Here is a 24720-nt window from a genome sequence, read left to right as displayed (position 1 = left end):
CGGCCCCGTCGGGTGACTTTGTTTTTCGGTGAAATCTGTGCAAGGGGGAAACGCCGGCTGTCACCGAGAGGCTCGTCGGTATTAACCTGGCTGGCAGCCGGGCCGCGGCCGAGCCTGGCGGRCGCCTTTCGGCCGGGCGGGCTGCGTGCCCGCGGGTTGCCTCGGCTTTGCCTCGGAAGCGCGAAGGGTTTGTGAAACTCGGAGTCACAGCGCGGAACCTCTCAGGCTCCTCTCTAGGTGGGAACGGAGGGAGCGAGTCTCTCGCTTGTGAGAGACTTCGAGAGTATTTACACGTGCGTTTTAGTCAGGGCTGTAGTGGTTTTGGAGGCGTCCTTCCGTTTCCTTCACTTATGCCTTCTCCACAAGACCAAGCTGCCATTCCGACTTGCGCTGAAGTACTCTGGCCGTACAACACCGTGTATTACCCGGTGTGTTACAACACGAAACGCGGCGTAAGGGAAGGAGACTGTGCCCTCCCTAAAGGAAGGGCAGGACGAGCTCAGGCGTTAGCAAGCAGGAGGTGGTAGGARTTGTGGGAGAGAAAGGACCTGGAAACCTCTTGGCCAGGGGACTGGCACTTTGTTTCACCTTTTGGACCCTGAAGTCAGACAGCAGTGAGCTGCCAATCTGTAACAAACGATGGTTCCTGCCTTCCAGGGCTTGTCTGCTTGCCTTCGTTCATCCTCCCCTCAAGTGGGGAGGACGGAAGGGTGCCCTGGAGCCCGTGCTCTTGTTTTATTCCCTGTGCGCAAAGCGGGGAGAAAGAGATTTCAAACTGCGTGCTAGCAGACTTGGAGGCACAAGGAGCAGATTTAGGGATCTCTCCTGCAATTTTAGAGGGGTTTTTTTAGACGCTTCTGTGCAGGTTTTAGGAGCGGGTCAGCTGAGTGAACACGCAATTGCACTGATTTCTGGGTGGGTCAGCCCTATGCTGAGCCCCCGACTCAGGGTGCACTCGGGCTGTGGGGCTGGACATGTTCCTGGCAGCACCGCTGTGAGCAGAGCAAAAAGAGTTGTTTCCTTTCTCAGGCTGTCTTTGCTGGAATCATGTATACGTGCCTGAGTCTTCTCCCGGGCCCCTGGTCTCTGTCTCTGAGGAAACCTTTTTGGAGAGATTTGCTGGCTTAGGAAGCTAAGTTCTTGACATCTGGCAAGGAAAAAGAAGTGTGTGTAAATTATAATAAGAAGCAAGCTGAATTACAGTTACTTCAGGGGAAAATAAGGACATACTCTCCTTTAATTGGTGTGGTAGTTTACAAAAACGGCAGTTGTCCTCTTCTCTGTGCCTTGACTGGTGTGGTCTAGGCTTATTTTGCAAGACAGGAAACGTTTGAAAAGAAACTGCACCTTCCATATGTACAGAAGCAAGATTTTATTAGTGTWGCTCTTGGAAGTTAACTGATACACCTTCTTGGCTGCCCAGCAAAGGGAGAAAGTTCAACATTCCTGAATGGAAGAACCAGTTTAAGTCAGAAGTTAATGTACATGTTGGCAGTTACGTCGCACRTGATATGGAAGGAGATTATAAGGTTCCTTTTGCTGCTGGGTTGTTAAAAGGTGGAACTGCAGCAGTATGATTGAGATACATTTATTTTTGTAATCAAATGTTTTCTGTCAGTTTAAAGATCTTAGTTTTAAATTAATGCTGGTTTTCCTTTTTACAGATGCATCACTTCCTCCAAAGAAGTACAGTTTTGTCATTTCCAAAAATATGTAATATACTTCGGCGGTAAGTTGGCAATCCATATGGGTTGTGTAATGGGTAAAGACATAATTGTTGGGTGAATTGCATTGTTAAAGCTATGAGTTATAAACTTAGACTGCAAATAATGTTATTTGCTGTAATACATAGTTGTATGTTTCTGTATAGACTCCATTTTTGCTATTGTGGCATGGAGCTGGACCTAAATATTTGTATTCCGGAAAGTGCAGGGCAAAAGCAAGTTCTTGCTGAAACGGAAAGGTTCACTTTAAGACAGGAAACAAAAAGAGTCATAAACTTCAACTTGAGGGAACCTCAGAAAACAAGTTCTAAGCCCTCTGAATCCTGAGGCATACAGATGAAGCTTTTACCCTTTATTGTTGACTTTATATGGCAACATGACGTTACCTGAAAGTATTGATTTAATTTTGACAGGGTTATGTAAAGCACTTGGCTGTGTAAAGGAGAATTTTAAAATCCGAGTCAGAAATATTTTCCCAGAAGGATATAGGAGAGGGACAATAGCAACAAAATCACTGTATTACAAGATGAAGACTTCATCTGCAAATGTAGACTATACCATAAATAGTGTACGCCAAAGAAGTGCCCTAAAAGCAATATAGAGTTTTATATTTCTCAAAATAATAGTAATCTATTAAGTATGTTGGGAAGGTTCTGAATTGCTTTGCAAATACTGCACTTTGTCAGCTCCTACAAGTGTACAGCCAAGTGTACAAGTGTGCAGCTGTGCTGCACTTGTTCCTCGTTACCTGGCTGAAAAAAAACGTTTCAGTGTCTTCTGTTTAATTTTTAGGCATTTGTCTAAATTTTATGCCAGTGGAGAGGAGGACGTGCTTTGAAATGTTTCTATTTGGAGAGTCAGGAAAAGCTTGCTTTTAACAATGTTATTCTTTTGAAAAAACACTGTTGCCAGGTTTCATCATACAAGTATATCACAAATGTGCAGCTGTAGTAAGACAATTAGTAATGAAAAATATCAAGATCCATTTCAACTTGGTAGAAGAGACTTGAAGAATCTGTATGAAGATATTAAAAAGGTAAGGGATTTTGATAACTGTTCTGSGATATTGTAAAGATGTAGACTTTAAAAGTAACCATGACTTAGGAAGGCATTCATTGAGAGAATATTCTATGTGCAAAAACAGCTGTCTGAAACCTAAATTGAAGGCAATGAGATCATTATATCTTACAGAACCAGAGTTCAATTTTGTTTTCTCTTGATTTACAAAGGTGGAATATTCATTTGCATTTCCAATTACCGTGAAAAGTAATCTTAAAAACAACTGCAACTTGTATTAAGTGGGGTGAATACATGCAGGAATCTTGTATGTCCATACTGTTTGCTCGCACTAACAGATTAACTTTGTCACTTCTATGCTGATACATTCCTTTCCTTTTTACAGGAATTACTTGTATCTACAGCAGAACTTAGGGAAATGTGTGAATATTACTTTGACGGGAAGGGAAAGGCCTTTCGACCAATGATTGTGGTGCTAATGGCAAGGGCTTGCAACATTCATCATAATAATTCCAGGTGAGTCAATCACCTTTAAGTATATGAACATGTATCTTTCTTTAAACTTGATCATTCCCATATTGCCCCAAAGTGTGTCTAGTAACTTTATGAAAATAAAAAGCACTTCAGCAAAATCTCAATTTAAATTCCACTATGAGGCTGTATTTTGGTAGTTAGCAGTGTGAAAGGAATTAATGGTTTTGATACATACTTCCAGTAAAATGGTGGGCCATATTGAATTGTTACTAGTGAATAATGTTGCCAAATTCTGATGTTTGTGAAGATTTCAGTCAGTTAAGGCTTCTTATATAAATACTTTTTTATAAGGTGTGATATGCCTCAAAACCACATAAAAGTATTTTTCATTTGTAACCATTCCTATAGCTATTAAACTCTTGTCACAGATAAGAGTTCCTGTGCTATGAGAAAAAATTCATTAATTTTTTTTCTAATTACACAGAAAAGCCAGTAAGCAGGTTGTATGATTGTATACAGTGTTCTGAGACATGCAGTAAAGTCAGAGAGATTTTCCCCTCTAGGATCATGTTTTTAATCCTCTAGCATGAGATTCTAAGCTTAAAACTGGTATAATCCTCATGTTCTTCAAGGTATATGGCTCCTGAAGGTAGTTTTAGCAAAGGAAAATCATCATGCTTGCCTTGTACTCTCTGTCATTTCTCTGCACTCATTGCTCTGGCTGATTGCAAATTCTTCTCTCGATGTATTCTTATCAGTTGTTATGTTTGCATTTTGAGGAAAGCTGTTAGCTGGAAAGTTTCCTGTATTTTAGCTATACTTTCAGTCTTCTCTGGTATAGAATTTCAAATTTTAAAAGTTTGGTCCCTTGCCAGGACTATTTCTAGGCCACTTTATTAGTCCTAAGGGATTCTCCCTAGCTCTTACAAGTTTTTCCTTMCTAGTAGGTTAATACCTTGCTAGACTTGATCTGTGTATCAGAGCATGGCATGTGTTTTGCTTGTTGATGTGGTGCGTTTTCCAGTAGAGCAGTGTCTCTTCCTCTCTTCACCTCCYCACATGAATATAGCTTTTAAGGAGAAAGAAAAACCTAGTTGGCAAGTGTTGTGCCTTGTATGTGCCAGATCCTCTTGTCTTAGGAAAAYGTTGTCCAGGTTTGATAACCTTCACTCCAGCCTGATACTGTTCCCTCTTCAGTACTTTTCTTACACTATCTTGGAGGTAACACAAGGAACACAATAGTTTGGAATTCCTCAAGCAAATCAGTGCTGTGACAAAGGGCTTAATATTTTCATGAGCGACCTTTGCATAAAAAACAGGAGTGTGATGATGGCACTTCTTGATGACAAAACTACTCCTGATTCAGAGGATAATTAGACTATCTATGGATAGGATGAAAGAAGCTAGAACAAAAATATCTGAGTAGCACAATAAAATGAAAATGTATGCTTGTGCTTTGAGGCTTATCAGTGTACCACTAGGGCATAGCCCCCACTATGATTTACAGCTGGCTTGTCTGTAAAAAATCTGTGATCCTAGCACACGTCAATCACAGCGCATCCAGTTGAACTAAGGAAGTAGTAAGATCATTGTACACAGTTTTTGTGAAATCATCTGCAGCCCTGATACTTATGTTCAAAGGCAGGGGGGAGATGACTCAGTGGCTTTCAGGAAGGATTGCAGGGGTAATCAGGGAGAATGGAGGACTTGTCTCAGAGTCCAAAAGAGCTTGGCTTTTCAAGTACTGCAAAATGAAGGCCATGGAGGTAGATAACTGCAGTCTACAAATCCATAGGAATAGGAGGAAAAGAGTTCTTTAAGATAGAGAGCAATGTTGATAAGAGTCATAAACTCAGCATAGAAATTCAGGAGACTTAAGTGGGATAGTGAGTTTTTAGAACATCCTTCTAGTCAGAATAATGGAAGAAGACAGATTTGTCTTATTCTAATATGTAGCATGGCAAAACTATGAGCAAGATTATGTGGTGTATATGCAATACCAAGGATGCTGGAATTAATATAAGGAGACACCGTATGATGCGATCAGTGAATCAGGTACAAGAAGTAGACACAGAAGAACTGAATTAGACCTGCAGCTATCTGGCGTACCTGTGCAAAAGTTCTTGTCTCTTATCTCTTTCAAATTTTTGCCTTTACTTGTTCAAGGCATTTTTGGCATATGTGCATGATCACCTGTAAAATATGTTCTTATACATTTGTTACGCTGTTGTGAAACCCCTGGGACCAGTTTTGAGCTCTGCCCTATACCAGTGAGAAAGCTTGATCTCTGGGCGGAAGTGCTGCATGTGTTTAAGGGCAAGTGTGTGTTGCTTGATAGTCAGCTCTTAGCACCAATGCTCTGAGTTAGATATTGGTGTCATTTGACACCTTTTTATATCTCTTACAGTTTTTGCACCTCTGAACTCTGTTTAATGTTTAAAAGCCTTTTAATCTGTGTGTATAGGACAGGCTTGTATAGGAACAGGCTGAGTCTCCATTTCTCTCATGTTGTTTTTAGGACGAAATTCTGAGTAGGAAGAACAGATATGTTTAAACAAAGGAGGAGAATGAAATCTTAGGGTATTTACCTTCCTCTTCTTTGCTTTGTCCTCCTTTCTCTAAATTTATGATTTTATTAAAAATGATGTGTGTTTATGCAAGCATTCAGTGTATTGCTTTTTGGTTCATACATGATGACAAACATCATCTGAGGGTTGGGGAAGCCAAAGAATATTTTGTCTTACTTTGATTGACCACTTACTGTGAGTTGATCCCACTTCAAAAGCAAAAGAAAATGCAGATGGGGTTCTTCAAGCAAGCTGTGTGTTACACCAGCTTCTGAGCTTTAAAACTGTTAATCACTATGTAATATATAGGAAGTATGTGTACTTCCAGTTCACGTTGGCATTGATTTCATTGTTATTGCTTCTTACAGAAATATTGCTTCTTGGTGACAAATTATTCGTCCAGCTTCTTGCTCTTCGTGAGTAAGATTGTACATGCAGAGATGGAAACACTTCACATTTCATAGAATCATAGAATCAGTAAGGTTGGAAGGGACCTCTGGAGATCAGCAGGGTCACCTAGAGCGTGTTAGACAGGGTKGCATCCAGGCAGGCCTTGACTATCTCCAGAGAAAGAGACTCCACMACCTCTCTGGGCAACCTGTCCCAGTRCTCCGTCACTCTCACAGTGAGGAAATTCCCCCTCGCATTCAGGCAGAACTTCCTGTGGTTCAGTTTGTGCCCATTTCCTCTTGTCCTGTCACATGGGGCAACTGAAAAGAGTTTATCCCTGTCCCCCTGACATCCTCCCTTCAGATACTTATACACATTGATAAAATCCCCCTCTCAGTCTTCACTTCCCATCTTTGCTACTCTGATGATATAGACCAAAAAAATTCTTACTTTCCATTCTGCTTCTGCTAACTCTTTTTGAGATGTTTTTCCTCCTTCACCTTGTTGAAAGCATTCTTTTTCTCAGTTAATAGTGATTCTTATCTGAGACTTGTTTTTCTCTGAAGCTTTGATTCCCAATTGTGTAACCAAAGATACTGGCCAGAACATCTGTAGACTAGTATTTTGTATCATGGGGTAGATAACAGATACAGATCACTGAGGTTGGCCAATTTCCTCTGCTTTCCATCCCCAGCATTTTTTCTTCTGCTTCTGGGGTTGGTTTATCTTGCTACCGTTCCCAACTGTCACATAATTTTCTGGATCCAGCATGCTTTTGCCTGTGTGTGTGTGTGTGTGTGTGCGCGCGCACATGCATGCGCACACAGTAGTAGTAGAAAAGGTATTATCTTCCTTATTTGGCTCTTAAAGTTAGAGGATGCAGCTTTACAAGGTTATAGGTCTTTTGAGGCAGCTTACAGAGACCCCTCTGTCTTTGCAGAGCCCTACCACAGTAGTTGAGACCCCTCAAGTGGATGAGGGGATATTCAGATGGCAATGCTTACAGTTTGGATGCCTGGACCAYTTTTGTTAGGTTTGAGGATGGTTGTTGTTTATAATGCCATCAGTAGGTTAGCTGTCTTTTTCTTGAATAAGGTCACTTTATTGTGGTCACTGCAAGAAAAGTAACTGTTGTATAAGATGATAATAAATCTAAAACATTGTCAAAAGATCAGCATCTAAAACATTTGAATTGTTTTGTGGTAGTATGAGTTTTTTGTTTGTTTTGGAGGGCTTTTTTGATTGCTGGGGGGGGGGTTGTTGTTTGGGGGTTTTCCCCTTTATGGTCCAAGTGCCGGAAGTCCAACCCTTAGTTCTTATGTCCCCTTTTTAGTGGCTTTTTGTATAATGGTAGCAGCTTGTCTTTGTGTGAGAGTGAGAATTGTTACAGAGTTTTAGCTGAGATCATGAAAATCCTCTGTTTCACATATCCTCTGACATTTCTTCACATCATGTCTATGGGCAGATTTCACAGAATTATCACTTAGCCTGACTGGACTTATGTTACTGTATAGGGTGTACTCTCAAGAGGTGTTTGTGAGTAGGAATTTTTATTTGTATTTCTGCAACCAAATTTTAAGAGAGAGAAACTGAGATAAGAAAAGGTCAGAGAGGTACAGAAACCACTCAATAGAGAAAATAGTGAGTACAAAAGATTTTGGGCAGGGGGAAGGGAAATAAATTTCTCAAAATGTTGAAAGAAGTAATTAAATATCATGACCTAACTAGACTCAGTAGAATAATATTTTCTCAAGGGATACAAGGACCTCCTAGAAATATTAGCCCTCTTCCCCTGCCTTCATTCCAAACCAGTTGTCTGAGATGCCTACACTGCACACTCGTTTTCAGCTATTCTGCAGTTCAAACTGTTTTAACACATCCTGTCTCAGTGTTTCCTCTGGTCTGCAATACCGTTCTGCATCATAGACCATACTTCTGAAATGTTCGTTTCTTTTTTAGCCACAGAGGTTTTACAGCAAAAAAAAAAAAAAAAAAAAATCCTGGGAAGTGTGTTCACAACACAGTAATCTTGCATGTTCTTTTGCAGGTTTCCTATCTTTACGTTAGCAATATTTTATTATTGGCAAATACATTGCAAATTTCTTCGTTGCAAACTGTAAATACCATTTGTGTTGTTGGAGGATTTTTTTCTTCTTTGAAGAGGAAAATTTGGAGGGGAGATTTTTGGCGGGGTTTAGTTCTTTTTGTTTGTTTGTTATACCTGTAAGATCRGCCTTAATCTTGTTCCCTGTGTATGAAACAACTTTTATTATGTGAAAACTCCAGGGTGCTATGAATTTGTAAAAACTTATCATTATCAAGGACATTAAGATTAATACAATGCATGTGCAAAAAGAGGAAGCTAGTTATATTTTATATATATATATATATATATATATATAAAATGTATTTATAAATAGATATCTCCTTGGTGTGTTTTTACTCTGAGAATGACATAAAAATGGCATCTTCCCACGTATTGGACTTGTGGGGATCCATTTATTCATTGACCTGAACTACTGCTACTTTCTGTTTTTGTTTTTCAGGGGAGAAGTAAAGCAAGTAAAAAATGTCAGGGAATGGATATGATCCTGTTTCTTCTCTGTCCTGTGAAACAGGCATGCTCCAATTCAATTCACTACAACCATCTTATGAGAATTATTCTATTACAAAATCTCTTGTCAGTGATGGGAACATACAAATTAAGTTTGCAGCAATAGTAGTCTAAAAAAACTTCTGGTTAAATTATCACACTTGACCTAAGGTACTAGAAATCAGACACAATAAATATGAGTTTTCCTATGCCATTTTCAGTCACTTGTCAGAGATGAACTGCACCATGAAACAGAACTTTTCAAAACTTGCTTTTGAAATGTCTGTCRTGCTGTCTTCATACTACTGAAGATGTTGATGTGTCTGTGAGTGTTGCCATTTATTGCTACTTCCCAGCAGGAAGTCMCGTCTACTGACATAATTAATGAAAAAGGGATCCCCAAAAAGGAGAGGAATGCATGAAAGAGGCTGGAGACCTTTACAGTTGTATGAAGGTAAGTTCCACTTAGTAAGAATAGTTTTTCTGGAAAACAACTTATTCCAAACTAACATTTGGCTAAATTATTAGTGCACAGTAAAATTTACCTGAAAACAACTGTGAAGGTTTCCAGCTCTTATTCTCAGATTGTTTAGAAGTCACAATTTCATAGCCTGTCAGCTACATCCTGCTATTTTTCAGGATGTAGAACTCCCACTGACAGCAATGTGGAGTTCTGCATAAAAGTAGGTGTCAGAACACAATGTTATGTCAGCAGACTGCAAGATGTTCTTTCATTTTATGATTAATCACTAGATTTTAATAGATGTAGGCAATGCAAGAAGATTTTTAAATTTCCTTCATTTAAGCTGAAATGATTGTTTTCCATGTTTTTTCTTGACTCTTTTTTTGTTCTGCTTGGACATAGGATGATTTGCTCTGTTATCTGTATGCCAGAAGTGAGGTGCCTGGATATCAGAAGGAAGGTTCTTTTGTTTTTGTTTTTTATCCATGTGTGCATGGCTGACTGGGACAGCCATTTCTGGGATTCTGAATACAGTCCTGATGAAAACTGGTAGAAGAAGATAAATACTTGAACAGGGTAGTGGTAGTTAGATACTACGGCAGGTGGTCCTCTGTCTGACCTGGGATGGCTCTTTTGTGTTTGTTTGCCAACCTTCATACCTAGATAATTGTTTCCATGTTCTTCCATTACCCCTTTTCATTTATTTTTTTAAAAAAGTAGGTGTGAACTACTGAGATATGAATCATCAGTATTAGATCATCCCAAAGGCTGAATTTCAGGTGTGAGTATTAGGTAGTTAGTGTTTATAGTTGTAAAGTGATTGCAATATCATTCCAGTTTCCTCAGTTTTTTGCAGAACCTGAAGTCATACAATGTTATCAGTTTAAGACAAAATCCATGGGTTGGTCTTTCAAATATAAAATACAGATTTCTGTGCCTACTGGTCAGTAGATCCTCCAGCCTGCTGGTTAGTATTGTTAGCCAGCTCTGGAGACTTTGTGATGCTGTGTCTTACTGGTAGAGCAACACAGAGATAAGGAGAACTTTTTTTTTAAAAAATTTATTTTTTATTCCTTTCCTGCAGAGCTATATGGCATTCTGTTACTGTCTCTTCTCTAGATGTCAGTCGTCTTGGAATCAAGTATCCTTTATGCTGTGCCATTTAATGCAGTCTGGATTTTGAGGGACCAGAGTCAATAACTGAAGAGTTGTGCAGTACCATTAATGCAGCTATAAATAAATGGGCCTAATAAAGATGGAATCATCCGATTGCACATGCTTTACTAATCTGTTCCAACTTTCTCGTTTCCATAATTACAGGTTTGAAAGATGGAGTCCAGACCATGAAAAAGCTGCAATAGCTGTTCTCATAAGTAATTTTTGTTTCGCTTCAGTGGAGATTTCTTACATCTAAATCACTTAATTATGTGACTTTTCATTTTAGGGAGATGCAGGCAAGCCAGCGCTCTGTGGCTGTAATTGCAGAGATGATCCATACAGCTAGTCTAGTTCATGATGATGTTATTGATGATGCAAATTCTCGGAGAGGAAAAATGACAGTAAATCAAATCTGGGGAGAGAGGAAGGTGAGTTTTCCATTATGTGCAAGATTTGTCTTTGAATTCTGGTAGAACAGAAATACCTAGGCTTTTGTCATATTACTAACAACAGGCCAAGGGCACAGTTCTAGCTTAGTTCAGAGAAGATGTGAAGCAAAGTGTCTGGACTGTGGGTAAGATGGATGGTTCTGAACTTTTGAAAGCATTAGAGAAGATACAATTGCAGTGTGATTCTTACTGGTTTTAATTTCACATACAGTTCTCTGTAGTGCTGCTGGAGTACTTTGAGCTTGTTTAAACTCATTCAGCATGCTGTAGATTATCCTGTTTCAGTAGTAAACACAAAAAGTTTTTCAGTCAACATGAGAATTTTTTGAAGTAACTGTTTGAAATAACTCTTTCCAAAAATTCTTATGCTAACTAGTGTGGTACAGAGCTTTTGCTATTATCACTGACTGGCAAATGTCTGAGAGAGGCATTTCTTTGTAGAGCGTTATAAGGAAGCTCTTAATTGGAAAATACAAGGAAAGGAGTAAATCACTGGCRCATCAGAACTTGTCATGGTGCTTCAGAGCTGATACGGCATAACACAGCCGAATGGTCAAGTAGAGTGGCAATCTTTAAAGAATCTTAACAGGCAAACACATATTCAGATATTGCATAGAGGGAAGACGTTACTTATATAGCAAATAGCTAAACTGTAAGGGATTCAAAAATGGCTCCAATTTAAATATTTGGTTACCTCCTGTTTTGCTCTGTGAGAATGAGAAATGTGCATTTTATGTAGGAAAATGATGTGATGTGACTAGACCTGCCAAATAGAATCCTATTGTCTCTSTGAACATTTATAGGAGAAGACCTTAAACATTTTTTTTCAATTATTTATTTATTCTTAGGCTGTTCTAGCTGGTGATTTCATCCTCTCAGCTGCTTCCGTAGCTTTAGCACGAATTGGAAATACAACTATCATCTCTGTTTTGACTCAGGTGATTGAAGATTTGGTGCGTGGTAAGGTCTCTTTCTGTTTTTATCTTCAGATTTGTTTGCCCAAGCAATAAGCCCACAAATAACTCCCATCTGTGCAACTTTTCAGGTGAATTCCTCCAGTTGGGTTCCAAGGAAAATGAAAAYGAGAGATTTGCTCACTACCTCGAGAAGACTTTTAAGAAGACTGCAAGTCTTATAGCGAACAGTTGTAAAGCAGTATGTACGTCTGTCCCTTCTAAAGTTAACATACCATACTGTAAGCTTCACAGCTAAACTCCTAATTATTGCTGCTCTTTCTGGAGACACTTCAAAGYAAACCCTTTAAATGGTATTCTGCCAGAATCTAAATGAGTTTGAGATTGTAGTTTCTATCCCAATTCAGCAGTGCAGCCTCCAATATTGGTTTTCTTTTCTTTTTTTTTTATGTTTTATATTCATGCACAGATTTATTTTTAACCTCACTTGAATCAAAATAAGGTTCGTTGTGGCTGCCTCTAATTTACAAAATTCTGCAAGCCTGAGCCAGTGTTTTTAATGTCATTTGAGATTTGTTGAGCCTGTCGACTTTATTTATTTTATTTTAGGCTACTTTCACATCTGGTCTCACTCACTGGTGTAGAGAGGGACCTTGAATGAAAGCAGTGGGAAAAAAACAAGTATTTTTTTATATATTCTTATCTAGTATTGCTTAGGAAAAAAAGACATTGTCCTTTGCTATTCATTAAATCATAGGAATTAAATGTGTTTTCACTGGATAAATTAAATCATAGGAATTAAATGTGTTTTCACTAGATAAATTTTAGGTGACTAATCACGTGATTCTGTCTTGTTGTGTTACATTGTAAAAAGAGTATGCACTTGCTGATTTGCCTGGAGTTTTTGATTAGCAATTGGTGGGATCCTACTATATCCAACCCAACTTGTTCYGTTACTTCATTTAAAAAGACTTGTTTCAAGATGATATTCATATCCCCCCCCCAAAAAAAAAATGTTTCTAAACAGTGCAGAAAATGGAGAAGACTGGTAGTAATCTCACCACAAGAGAGTTATATTTTTATTAAAGAAGGAATAGCAGATGCATGCCATAGCAAGGGGGAGTTCTAAGAGAACTGGACTAAAAATGTGTGCTCATATTAATCATCTTCCTTTGTTCTCAGAGATCTGTTACGTTTGTGCAATACATAATAGTTGAAAATTGCTTAAATCAAGAGGACTGATAGAACAAAAGACATAAATTTTGTGGGGAGGGAAAATACTTTAATTGCATAAATTCTCCTGGTTGGAAGAAAACTTCAGTCTTGTGGATTGTTCATATAAATGGTAGAATGACACAGTAGAGAATCTCCCTTTGCAATTCTTTGTTTATTGTAGTGGAAAGTTGGGATAGTAAGTCACATTATCCTGCTTTCTCAATAAAAATGCGTAAGTTTTTATACTTGTTTTGACAGTCTTCATAAAAGAACGTTCATGGATAGAAGAAGGATCACCCTTCCACACCTTATCCCACTTCCCACTCAAATCTTTACAAGAATGAAGGATTTGAGTACTTCCTTCCAGATTGTGTGTAAGATGCTAGTTAACAGGAAGGAAATGTGTTTGTGTTATAAAGAAAAACAAGAGTTAGGTATGGCCTTATGACAAAATCATATTTGTATACAGTGGCAATGGCTTGTATGTACATCTCTCCATCAGTTTCTTTCTGTGTGGATTAGGAGAATTGTGCTGATACTCCTGGCAGTGAGGGTATTTTCGGTGGTTTTGGCCATTAAGGAAAAGGATGGCGTCAGAAGGGTGTTGTGTTATCTGTAACAAAGATGATCGCTAAGATCACCAGTTCTGTCTTGGAAAGAAATTCACCTGTATTTCAGTTGGGGATGAACAGTATTCACACCTTGTTTTCAGGGACAAAGCTAAGGAGGGAGATTATTGATGTTCAGAACATTATTTACAGCTTAACAGGCTAGTGTGTCATTGGAAGGAGCTCAGATCTCGTTAATGATAGAAACAAATCAGTGTTTGATTTCCTATGCATAAAGACGGTAAAGGTACTACTTGAAAAAAAGATGTCAGACCAATTGAAATCCTGCACTATATGATGCCTTTGAGAAGGCAAACTTAGAATTATGCTAGGAGAGATGCTCCTCAGAAAATCTCTAAACAAGGTAATGTACAGTATATTAACACTAGTGTATTCACTGCATTGGTATCTTCTGCATTGCCAAAGCATCACTGCACTTGAGTCAAAACTCATTTGAGGTAGAGTGTTATGTACATTAAAAAATGGCTATTCAAGATGTTAGAGCCACTGCAGTGTCCAATTTATTTCTACAATAATTCTGCATGGAAGAATGTGTACTGAAGTTACAGTCAAAGTAATATAGTGCAAGAGGAAATGGTGGTATATAGCCCAGAGGGTGACTGAAGCCTTAGTTATGGAAAGGCATTTCTCAGAGAATGTGAGAGGGTGACTCTGGTTCAAGAATTCAGAAGAAATAAAACAGAAGTGGARTTTCCATCAATCATCAGGAAAAATGGAGATGGCAAAATAAGCTTATCAGTTCTTGCAGTCCTTTTTCTTCCTGCTGTAGTGTGAATTCCTAAAGCTGCTTATATTCCACATAGTATACTTTCAGAAGAGGGCTTAAAAACATGCTTGTTTGAGATCAGTGTAAAGTTGTACTAGAAACTCTGGGCTTTTATCTCTTAGTGCTTTGGCTTTTATAGCTTTGGGCCTTGATCTTGCAAGCTGATCTACGTAGACATGTCCTTGTATACCTGCATGGAACCCGCCATGGGTAAGGCAAGACTTTGTATGGTCTGCCTTAGGGACAGAAGAAAAGGAATAGTCTGCAGCTCTGTATCTACCTGTGAGCTCTTGCTCAACTATTTTGCAGTTTGGTGTATGCACAGGGGCTTCATCTGAAAAAACACCTGGTATGGAAATAGTGTCGAGGAAAATCAGACATCTTCAGAAATGTTAGAGGCTGGGACACCATCAACAATATTGACTAGCTTGAGGAGGTTCATACAGGCAACAACAAAGTCCTAAAACAGATGTAGGTTCATATCAGTGGCATCAGATATTATGATCAGCCAGTAGATCTTTCATTTTATTTTAAATACAGTAATTTCTTTTTCAATAAACTCTTTGCTAAGAGAGATTAGCATAATCTCTTAGCATCTCTGTTAGCATAATATGGCACGGATTTTCAAGTAGATAATCTTAATTTCTGTAAAAGTACAATTTTTTATAAGCAAGTGCATGTTTAAAATATGAGATATTTGAGAAGAAGACAAATATATGACAATACAAATTCAGGACAAGAATTCCTCTCTCACATAGGCTTTTATAATCCCTCTTACTAGAGGAGTAATTACTAAAAAAGATTTTAAAGAGACATGAGGAAGTCAGCAGTGTACCCTGCAGCACTGAAGGCTAGCCACATACATAAATAAATAAATGCCAAGTAGATTGACTTGTTTTATTGAAATCAAAGAACCTTTCTGAAGAATTCTCTCCACTTGATACTAGGAAGGATTTTTGATCATGGTTTAGCAGAGGACGTATCTGAATACTCCAAGATGAATTTCTAATCAACCAGTCATGTCCGAGGAGCTATAGAAGTACTCAAAGGATGAGTTTTATCACTTACACACAAATATAATTAAGATGACATTGTTATTCTGATTTGTATTTGTAAATGTATGCTATTATATCAGTATGTCTTCAGTTAGCCAGCCACTCTGAGTGATGCAAGTTTGACTGAGAAAGAGCAGCCCGCCTGCCTGCACCACAGTGAGTGTCCGTATGGGGGCAATAATCTGCAGGAGCRATTTTAGAAATTAGCTCCTAAAGGAACTCCCCAGTAGACAAGACCCTGTCATGTTGCAGGMTTATGATGTGCTCACAGTAAAAGTTGCTCATTGGAGGGGTGATAGGCATATAAAATTCCTATACTTTTTTTTTCTTTTTTGTCTTTAGAAGTGTTCATAGCTTGAAAAGGAGATACGAAGCTCTTTTGCAAAGATGCAAGAATTGGATTTGCATAGAATTGTGCTCTTGTAAAGACATTCTGTAATTCATGCTTCTGTTTTTAAATCCACATATCCTGCTGCAATTCTTTATACAAGTAATGTCAGTGTCTACAGGAAACCGTCTACCTGCAGGTATAGCTCGGCTTTGACTTTCTGATTAAATGAAAAAGCTCTTCTCTTTACACAGCACTTCATCTCCCCATCTACCAACTTTTTTCCCAGCTCCAACTCTTTGCCATTAATGAGGATTTTGAATGGATGTCAAAAACATCCACTTGAACAAAACTGTTTTACTAAATTCCRTATTTCAGTTCTTTAGACTAAATTTGATGGTAGCTGAAGACTTCATTGAAGCAGGTTAGATGCAGCCTTGATGATCTTGTTTGATTTTTTTTATTACAGAAACAACAAAAAGTTTGCTAGGCATTGTATAGCAGTGGATGATGTCAGCCTTTGGGGGCAAATACTACCACTTAAGGACAAGTATCAAAAGGAGGATTAAAGGGCAAGGTATTCCAGTTTGGTAGACACTGGCAACTTTTATTTAAATGCCTTGTAATTCCAGTTCATTCAATATAATGACTTTCAGGACTCTGTGTAATTTGACATAAATTAAGTAGCATCATTTCCCTGCTTTAGTATCTTCTTCTTTATCACAGCATCTCGATTCCTCAGGGCTTACTAGTTATCCGTGGATATAGATAGTAACTGGGAGGCTTTCTGGTGTTTAGTTGAATGAAATACATTGACACATGAAACAATCTCTGATCTTGTGCTAATTGCAATGTATTTATTGGAATATATCCTCCAGTACCTAATGTTATTTCTTATTTCCATCTTCACATTCACCTTCACAGCTCTTCTGGGACTGGTTTTTAGTTCAGGGTTGTTTTTTAATGATCTTACCTTTCAGTACCAATAAAGAGGATTTTTTTTATATGTCTAATTTTGTGTTGTGTGGTTTTCTAGCGTACATTTTTAGTCTTAAATCAAGTAAAAATGTATCCTCACTCCTTCAGTTTAGTTGCAGCAGTTTTGTGTCTAGATTTTTGCCCCCAATCGCTTTATTGAAGGTTAGCATAAAGCAGAATGTTTAACCAAATTTGGTAAATTGTTTAATCAATATATAAATCCAAAAGCCTAAGTGTCTTATCTCGAATCTTAACATGTCCTATATTTTAGCTTTGTGAAGTTTATTCATGTCACATAGTTGACTAATTCCTGTATCTAAAATGTTTGTTTGTTTGTCTCAGTATAGTGATACTTCTATCTAACTTGGTGTATTTCCTTCATTCACTATCTTATTTTTCTTTGTCACTAATTAGCTTGCAGAGAAAGGTAGCAAGAGATATCAGCTTATCTTCATGAGAACTTCAGTTTTGGATAGTTAACATCACCCCTAAAAGTAACCTTTCTTATCTCAACTGTCCTCTTAAATTGGGTGCAACACTTCCAGTTTTGTAGCTCTTTTATGAAGCATGTAATGTCCACTTACCTGTTATCTGACCTCCAATTATCCCATGGCTGATTACATATGTAATAAACTTCATTCCTGTGACCCTGGACTGTAGATGACTACCAGTCTGCATATACAATGCAACTATATTTCTTCTCTCTCCATCCTTGCATTATAATTTCTAACTATGATAAATATATAATAAAGCTAATCTCTTTAAAGACTTGAATATATTTTAATACTGCATTGCTGTTCAGTCTTGTTTTTTAATTGGCTTGGCTTTTTGTGTGTATCTACAGAGATAGGCAAGAATGTGCTGCTGATGCAGCTTTTTTTTCCCCCTCTCCCAGATTCCTACTGTACCTACTTGCTATGTCTTACCTAGGGTCAGAGACTAAAGGTGGATGCTAACTACAGCTTTCTGATATTTTTTTCTTTTCTTTCCTTCWTTTTTTTTTTTTTTTGTCTCCTTTTCAGGTTTCTATTCTTGGCTGCCCTGATCCCAAAGTTCATGAGATTGCATACCAGTATGGGAAGAATGTTGGCATAGCTTTTCAGGTTGTGTATTCCTCTGCATTTGTTGAATTAATGAGAATATAAAGTTTAAACTTCTGAAAACCATCTTGTGGGCTGTTTAAATCCTTTTTATAAATCTTCTCTTAATGAAGATTGTTCTGTATTTACCTCTCTCTGATAACAAGAAGTTAATCTGTATGTTTATCTCCTTCCAGTTAATAGATGATGTGCTGGATTTTACATCATGTGCTGACCACCTGGGGAAACCAACAACAGCAGACTTGAAGTTGGGATTAGCCACAGGCCCTGTCTTGTTTGCTTGTCGACAGGTGAGTCCATAGGAACTCCTGTCTCCAGAACGAAAGTGTGCATTGCTCTTTTAAAGGGATATTTTTGTAAACCTTAAGTCTAGTCTTTGAATTAATTTAATGTTTTTTAGATGATGTTGTATTCTTGAATTCCTTGGGAACAGAGGTTTTGCAGTTGCATTTTTACCTTTTTTGTTCTAAAGATTCCTAGGCATTCACAAAGAAGAAAAAAACACTAACTGACTTTAAAAGAAGATATGACCACATGGTTATATGTGGTCATGAAGGTATGACCACGCACAATTAACCAAACTGAAAGGAAACAAAGATGCTTGCTTTCATTCTGTTTGCTGCAATAATACTGTTAGCTGTTACGATTGGAAAGTACTGTAGAACCAAAGAAGGAAGGAGTAAACCTTTGAGAAGCTCTAAGCTAACTGGGATCTAATAGTGAAATGGAAAAAATAGAAAAGCAGATCTCCACAAGGAAGCAACATGTTGTCTATACCATCATCTGGAGACTGAGAAGGAAATTGGGATCCACAAACTAGAAAAGATGGGAAGCTTTAGAGAGGGTGCAAACTGAAGTTCAGCTAAGGATTTTTTTAGTTTTCACCAGCATCAGGAGCTTCCGTCCTTACCCCCCTGCTYAATATGTCTAAGCAGATCAACTCTACAGCACATGCTGAGAGTTCCAGCTTGAACACATGAACATGGCCTGAGCATGTACCAAAGGTCAATACTTTCAAAACCAGCTGGATTTACGCATGTTCTGAGTTGAGAAACAGCTGCCCTTGTGTTAGGCCACTTAAAAGCAGCACTAGCCTTTTGCTGCCATGATTCAAATGTCTAAYGTTTGGAGAAGGACAGGTGTTCCAATACTTTTCGTGATGTTTTGTGGAGGTTAGTCCTAAGCAGCTTCCTGTTCATATTCTTTGCTGAGACATCTTGTTCTCCCCAGGCTCTGAATATGGCCCTTTTGCCARATTTAAACTTTGTACCCATTCTGTGGCCAAATACTTAAAATATCTGCATAGCTTCTAGGTGGGCAACTCTATCCTTCATTGTATTTGGTCCATTTGTCTCTTTTGGTTTCAAGCTTATTAGTTATGGGGGGGGGAGCTTTCCATTCTTTGCAGTTGTGCTACTAAAGATAAAAACATTATTACTTTGAAGAAGAGAAAGGAGTATCATAAATAAGCTTAAAATCAGTCAAGATTTTCAGTGGCTGAAGGATGACTTAAAGGAGTATAAGGAAAACAGAAAGGCCAGCAGCATCCAAAAAGAAATTAAAATTGGTGCTAATCCACAAAAGGACAAGGACTGACTGGGGCTAAGGAGATTTAGGACTTACAAACCAATGCTTCCAAACAAACTTCTCTGCATGATACATGATTTGTCCAAACTAGTTTTAATGAGAGCTGTAGTCTGTGATCTCTTGTTGGAATTGCTCAGAATTTAACATGGGAAAAGTTTTAAATAGTCTTTCAAAAACATACAACTTTGATTTATTGCTCTTTTTTAAAACCAAMGATTTTGTGGGGGGAGGAAGAATGTATGCATGTGTGTTTCATCATCCTTTGTGCATTTACATGTCTCTCAGAAAAGACAGGAAAGTGAAGAGCATTGGCCACGKAAGAATACAGATTAACAGATGCTGAGAACAATCAGCTCCCTGTTCTGTGTGTCCTCATCCCAGCCTGTCTGCAGGATTCATGAACTTGTTCTTGAATCATTATTGCAGAATTTGATCATATGTAGCAGAATCTTATTAGTCATCGGCAACTGGAGGGACTGTCTTAAGGGACAGTGACAGACTCGGGTACAGAAGGAGAATGCAGTTGTGATTTTTCTTTCGTTTACTTTCATAGGAAAAACAAGGACATGTTACAGAGATTTTAAATAGGATTTGGCAGTGAATGGGTGATACTGATTGTCTTGTGGGGTTGACTATTCCAGGTTTTTAAAGCTATGCATCTATTCATCCATTTGGGCTGGCTATCTGACTTTCAAGATTACCTATTGAGTTTTATCAGATAACTAAGAGCTAAGTTCATAACAGAAAAATAGGACAGGAAAGAACTTTGTAAGTTTTATTTTAAAAATTTACTAGTTCTTCATAGGGCAGTTTTGAATACTTCCTCATTTCTATCTTTATGATAGCTGGGAAGCATGTTTCTGCTTTGAAAGATAACCTGGCCACTTTACAAAGTTTTCCATGTTAACCAGAAGGCTTCTTTGCTGACCATTTCCTGCTATATTTTAGAAATTCATAGACCAGCACTATAGACTTATGTGATAAATAAACAAAAGAAGTGCTCTAATCTGGAGTTTTCTCAGCAGACACTTATCTATGCTGTTAGTAAAAGATGTTTCATCTATTTGTATCTGAGAATACAAACTCTTGAGAAAAGGACTTGAAGGTAGTCCAAAATGTGATTGTTAATTATATGCTATCTTTTCGCTTGAAATTAATATTACTGCTATCTTACATACCCTTTAATCTATCTGGTAATACTCCTGTCATCTTCTTGACAAATATACTTCTAGGGTGCTTGGATCTTCAAGTGATAACCTTTACTTCTCCTCTCCCCTCTCTAAAACACATCTGCTTGCATTAGCGTACTGAGGAGTGAGCTTCATACAAAAATGTTTGGGTCAAGTTTAGCTCTATTTATTCAGTATTTAGTAAAGCTCACTCAAGAAAAACTCATTTTTTAAAAGAAATACGCAGCAGTTATGCTAATTCTAAAGACATTTTTAAAATAGCACAGCTCATGAATGGAGTTTATTTTTATTGTAAGCATTCCTGTCAAATGCTTATGATTACCTTTTAGATCTGCTCAACTGCTAATAATAGCTTCTCATTAAATGTTTGGGGATTTTTATATCCTTTAGGGCTTAAATATAAGAAGTGCATTCTACATCACTGTAAACATGAATAACATGAACATTGCAATTAAATTGCCATTATATGGGAAGAAAGCTGGAATCTAGAGAAAGCTAAGTCTGAGTCACCAGTAAACTCTTAAATGTATCTTCTAAGAGAAGACTGCCTGTGAGTAACACAGAAATGTCATGGCAATAAAAAACATTACATGATTATTCCCTACCAACAGTTTTTCAGATATATGGTTTCAGGACTAAAAGCGTGCAGGGAAAACACATCCTTGTCTGTAAGTGCACTGCAGTACAATAATCTAATGAGTTTCAGACAGATGAACAGCTACCTCTTTCCTTTCAAAAGAATTCCTCTACAGAGTAGCTCTCTGAAGCTGTGGCCTTAGTTTGTTAATTAAGCATCAAGATTTGTTTCTAGACTGTCTGAAGGAAGAAAGTGGCAGCACATTCACATGGTAGTACAGTGACTTGCTCAGACAACCCACTTCAGTTATCATCTAGCTGATTTATAGGTTATTGATTGTGCAGTACTAACTACACATTCTAAGTGATTGTAAACAAAAATACATTATAGTTATATTTGTTCTCTTGTCACTTACCTTATCTATATTTTCAAATTGARTATCAGATACTTTTATAATGCCATGGCTTGTGTGTGGTTTAGAGATGAAGTTGAGTAGCTGAAAACTGCTGGTTTTGTTTGCATAAACTTTAAGTTGGGCATTACCAGCAGACTTTTGAAGCTGCAAATTAAAACYAAGCCTTGCTCACTGATTCTATTCAAATTTCCTTGAGCTTCAGGTGGACTGCAGTGATTTTTTTGGTCTRGTAATACTTACAGAGTTTTAGATGGATTTGATTGTTTAAACAGCTTTGTTTCTTACTTCAAAAATCTCTAATCTTTGCTACAAACCTATTTAGTAGRATCTTTCTTCACTTATATCTTAGCTGGATTGTCTCTTATTTATAACATAGACAAGTTCTGYGCTGTCCTGGGCTTTCTGTATGTAAAACAATGAAAGGCATAAGTGGATACAACAGTCTCATTAAGGGCTTTATTCAGCCTTATAGGCAGAACTCTGCAATACAGTTACCTCTCAGTAATCTGTTGTACATGTGGGAGAAAAGGTACTCCTAGGTGTGCTGACACTAGCCATCACTTGTGATGTGGAAATACCTCAACCAGCTTGAGTACACCTGGAAGTACCCACAGCAGAAATTCACACACTGCTCATCTGTTCAACATGATGAAATGGCAGGTGCTAACTTTTGCTACTAACTGGCTACACAGCCTGCCAGTTTTAAATTTTWAAAGCTTGGGCTTTGCTATACAGTAGTCTTGTGCGGATTTCATGGGATTAAACCTATTGATGTATCTGTGTTTACTGGTATCTCTAATAACAACAGTGGCCAGGCAAGGCGACTATGTTGTTTTCTTTTTCACCTTAACATGGCAGCAGCTACATGGACAACAGCTCATACGCAGTACAGAAACTTCTCCATTTGTGCTTAGTTTCCAGAAATGAATGCTATGATAATGAGACGATTCAGTAAGCCAGGAGATGTTGAACGTGCTCGGAAATACGTACTGCAGGTAAGACTGATATAAAATATTTCATTCCTGAATGCTGTCCCCACTGAAGTCAGTCTGAAATTCATTGCCTCTGAAGTCGACTAACAGGGCTATATTTTCAAACAGATGTTGAACAGCATGCTACAGATGGTGCCCAGTTAGTACTCCTCAAACTGCTTCACCAGCACAATGTTTTAATAGAAACTTTAGCTACTGGATTGATTAGCCTTTTATTTTTATTTAATGGCATAAAATCCACATAGTAAGCAAAAAGTTTGTGTTTGAAACTCAGTTCCTTTAACTGAAGAGTAGCGGTGTTCAATAATTCTTGTAAGCAGCAAGTAATTACCAGTCAGTCTTATCTGAAGCACATGGTCTGTATTCGTTTTAACTGAGCCTGGTTTGAAATGAATAACTGTGCAGAGCAAATACATATTTGGTCAGCATAGCAGGGTTTTTTTTATGTCTTGATTTTGTGCATGTGTTTTCTCCCTCTGAAACCACTAGTTTCTARTCCGACTGAATAGCATCTGATCGATAGTAGTATTGCTTTATAGTACACTTAAGTTTAGCATATATGAATTTTAGTATTTTGAAGCTTTGGAGAAGAGATGCACGATTCAAGAAATACAAAATTAATCCCTTTCCTTTATCCTTCAGAATATAATTGTTAAATGTTCAGGCTGCTTACTAACCTTAAAAAACAAAACAACACAACCCTTCACAGTTTAACTAGAAGAGGCAAAGGGCAGGGGGGGAGCTGATCACTTACCCATTGCTTGTGATTGTGTTCTTATGCAAGAGTGACGGTGTGCAGCAAACGACCTACCTCGCCCAGCGCTACTGCCATGAAGCTACAAGAGAGATCAGTAAACTACGGCCATCCCCTGAAAGAGAAGCCCTCATTCAACTGACAGAAATGGTACTCCTGCGAGACAAGTGAGAGAACTCCTTCCACTTGTTCAGGCAGCTACTTACCAGACTGTGCCTAAATTTACTTTGAAAAAGTTATTTGCTTCCAATATAGGCTACCAAAAACTATTTTTTTAAAAACTTTTTTTTGGAAATTTTTTTAAAAAAAAGTTTAGTGTTTTATTGTAGGAAGCCGTACAACTCAAAACAAATCAATCTGTGTTGTACAAGTGTTTTAGTGGGAGCTATTAATGGTGAGGGTTGGGAAGATGTTTACATGTTGATGCATAAAGGCCACAGTAAGAATAAATACAATCAGTGTATCAGAACTGAAGTTGCTTCAAATTTCACTCATGTTTACACTAATAAACAGAGCATGCATGTTTCCATCTGGTAAACTCTTGTGAAAATAGATGGTTTAAATGCTTTCCAGGCTGTTAAACTTAAGTACCACCTGGAATTTCATATATGGGAATGGTTTATWATAAAGACTATGCAGACTTTAGTAAGGTTATACACAAATGAAGTTTTCCACTCCATAGAGAAATACAGGTATGTTAGTGGTTGCTAGTTGTTAGCAATTAACAACATGCAAAATTTTGAGATTGCTGCAATTAAGAAAATGAAAGATTCAGTTCAACAGCCAGTCAAGCTTCCATTCTACCACCTTCCGTCACTCATTTATAGAGTGTATTTGATATCCTGTAGAAAAGTACTCTGAAGTCCAAAGGTCATCCCTGTTACAGTAGTTACCCAGTACTACCACTTTCTTTTTCAGATTGTTTAAGGCACAGATTTTGCAAAACAGAGAAGTACATCATCTCCAACGCTGCCTGTGGTACCTTAACTCAAAAGGCAAAGTGCTTGTCTCCCCTGCAAGCAAACAAGCAAGCAAGCTCCCCTCCCGTCAAAACCAAAAAAAAACCCAAACCAAACTATATCCTATTATATTTGTTTCCTCTCAGTCGTATCTTAAGGGCAACCTGCTCTCTCTGATGCATTTGGCACATTACCAAGTCCAGATACAGTTTCTATTGAGCAATGTCAGTTATAGACAGTGTCCAACTTACCATATCCAGATAACCAGATTCAATCAAGAACTCTTACTAAAATTAATTTTGGAAGAAAAGAACTTTTAGAGTTTGTGTAAGTAAGTGGGTAATTCAAGTTTCATATCTAATTTATTTGCCCTCTGTCAGTGATAGAGTCATGTTACAAACATCTGCTTTATGGTACATTGCCTGG

General features: G+C 37.9%; 1 protein-coding gene across 1 annotated transcript; it reads left to right on the top strand.

The window, feature by feature from the left end:
• The first annotated feature begins 1664 nt into the window (after positions 1-1664).
• On the top strand, positions 1665-23873 carry PDSS1 (decaprenyl diphosphate synthase subunit 1). Its single transcript, XM_085318304.1, has 10 exons — positions 1665-1729; positions 2637-2760; positions 3127-3257; positions 10673-10814; positions 11684-11795; positions 11881-11990; positions 17743-17823; positions 17997-18110; positions 22504-22584; positions 23366-23873. Exons 1-10 carry the CDS (start codon positions 1665-1667, stop codon positions 23504-23506), a joined length of 1101 nt encoding a protein of 366 aa, XP_085174430.1. The 3' UTR covers positions 23507-23873.
• The last annotated feature ends 847 nt before the right edge of the window (positions 23874-24720 follow it).

This window comes from Rhea americana, unplaced genomic scaffold, assembly GCF_003343005.1.
Source record: "Rhea americana isolate MKP2758 unplaced genomic scaffold, rheAme1 scaffold_53, whole genome shotgun sequence".
In the NCBI taxonomy this organism is placed as follows: Eukaryota; Metazoa; Chordata; class Aves; order Rheiformes; family Rheidae; genus Rhea; species Rhea americana.
Note: the sequence above shows the minus strand (reverse complement) of the source record. Positions and strands in the feature narration are given on the sequence as shown.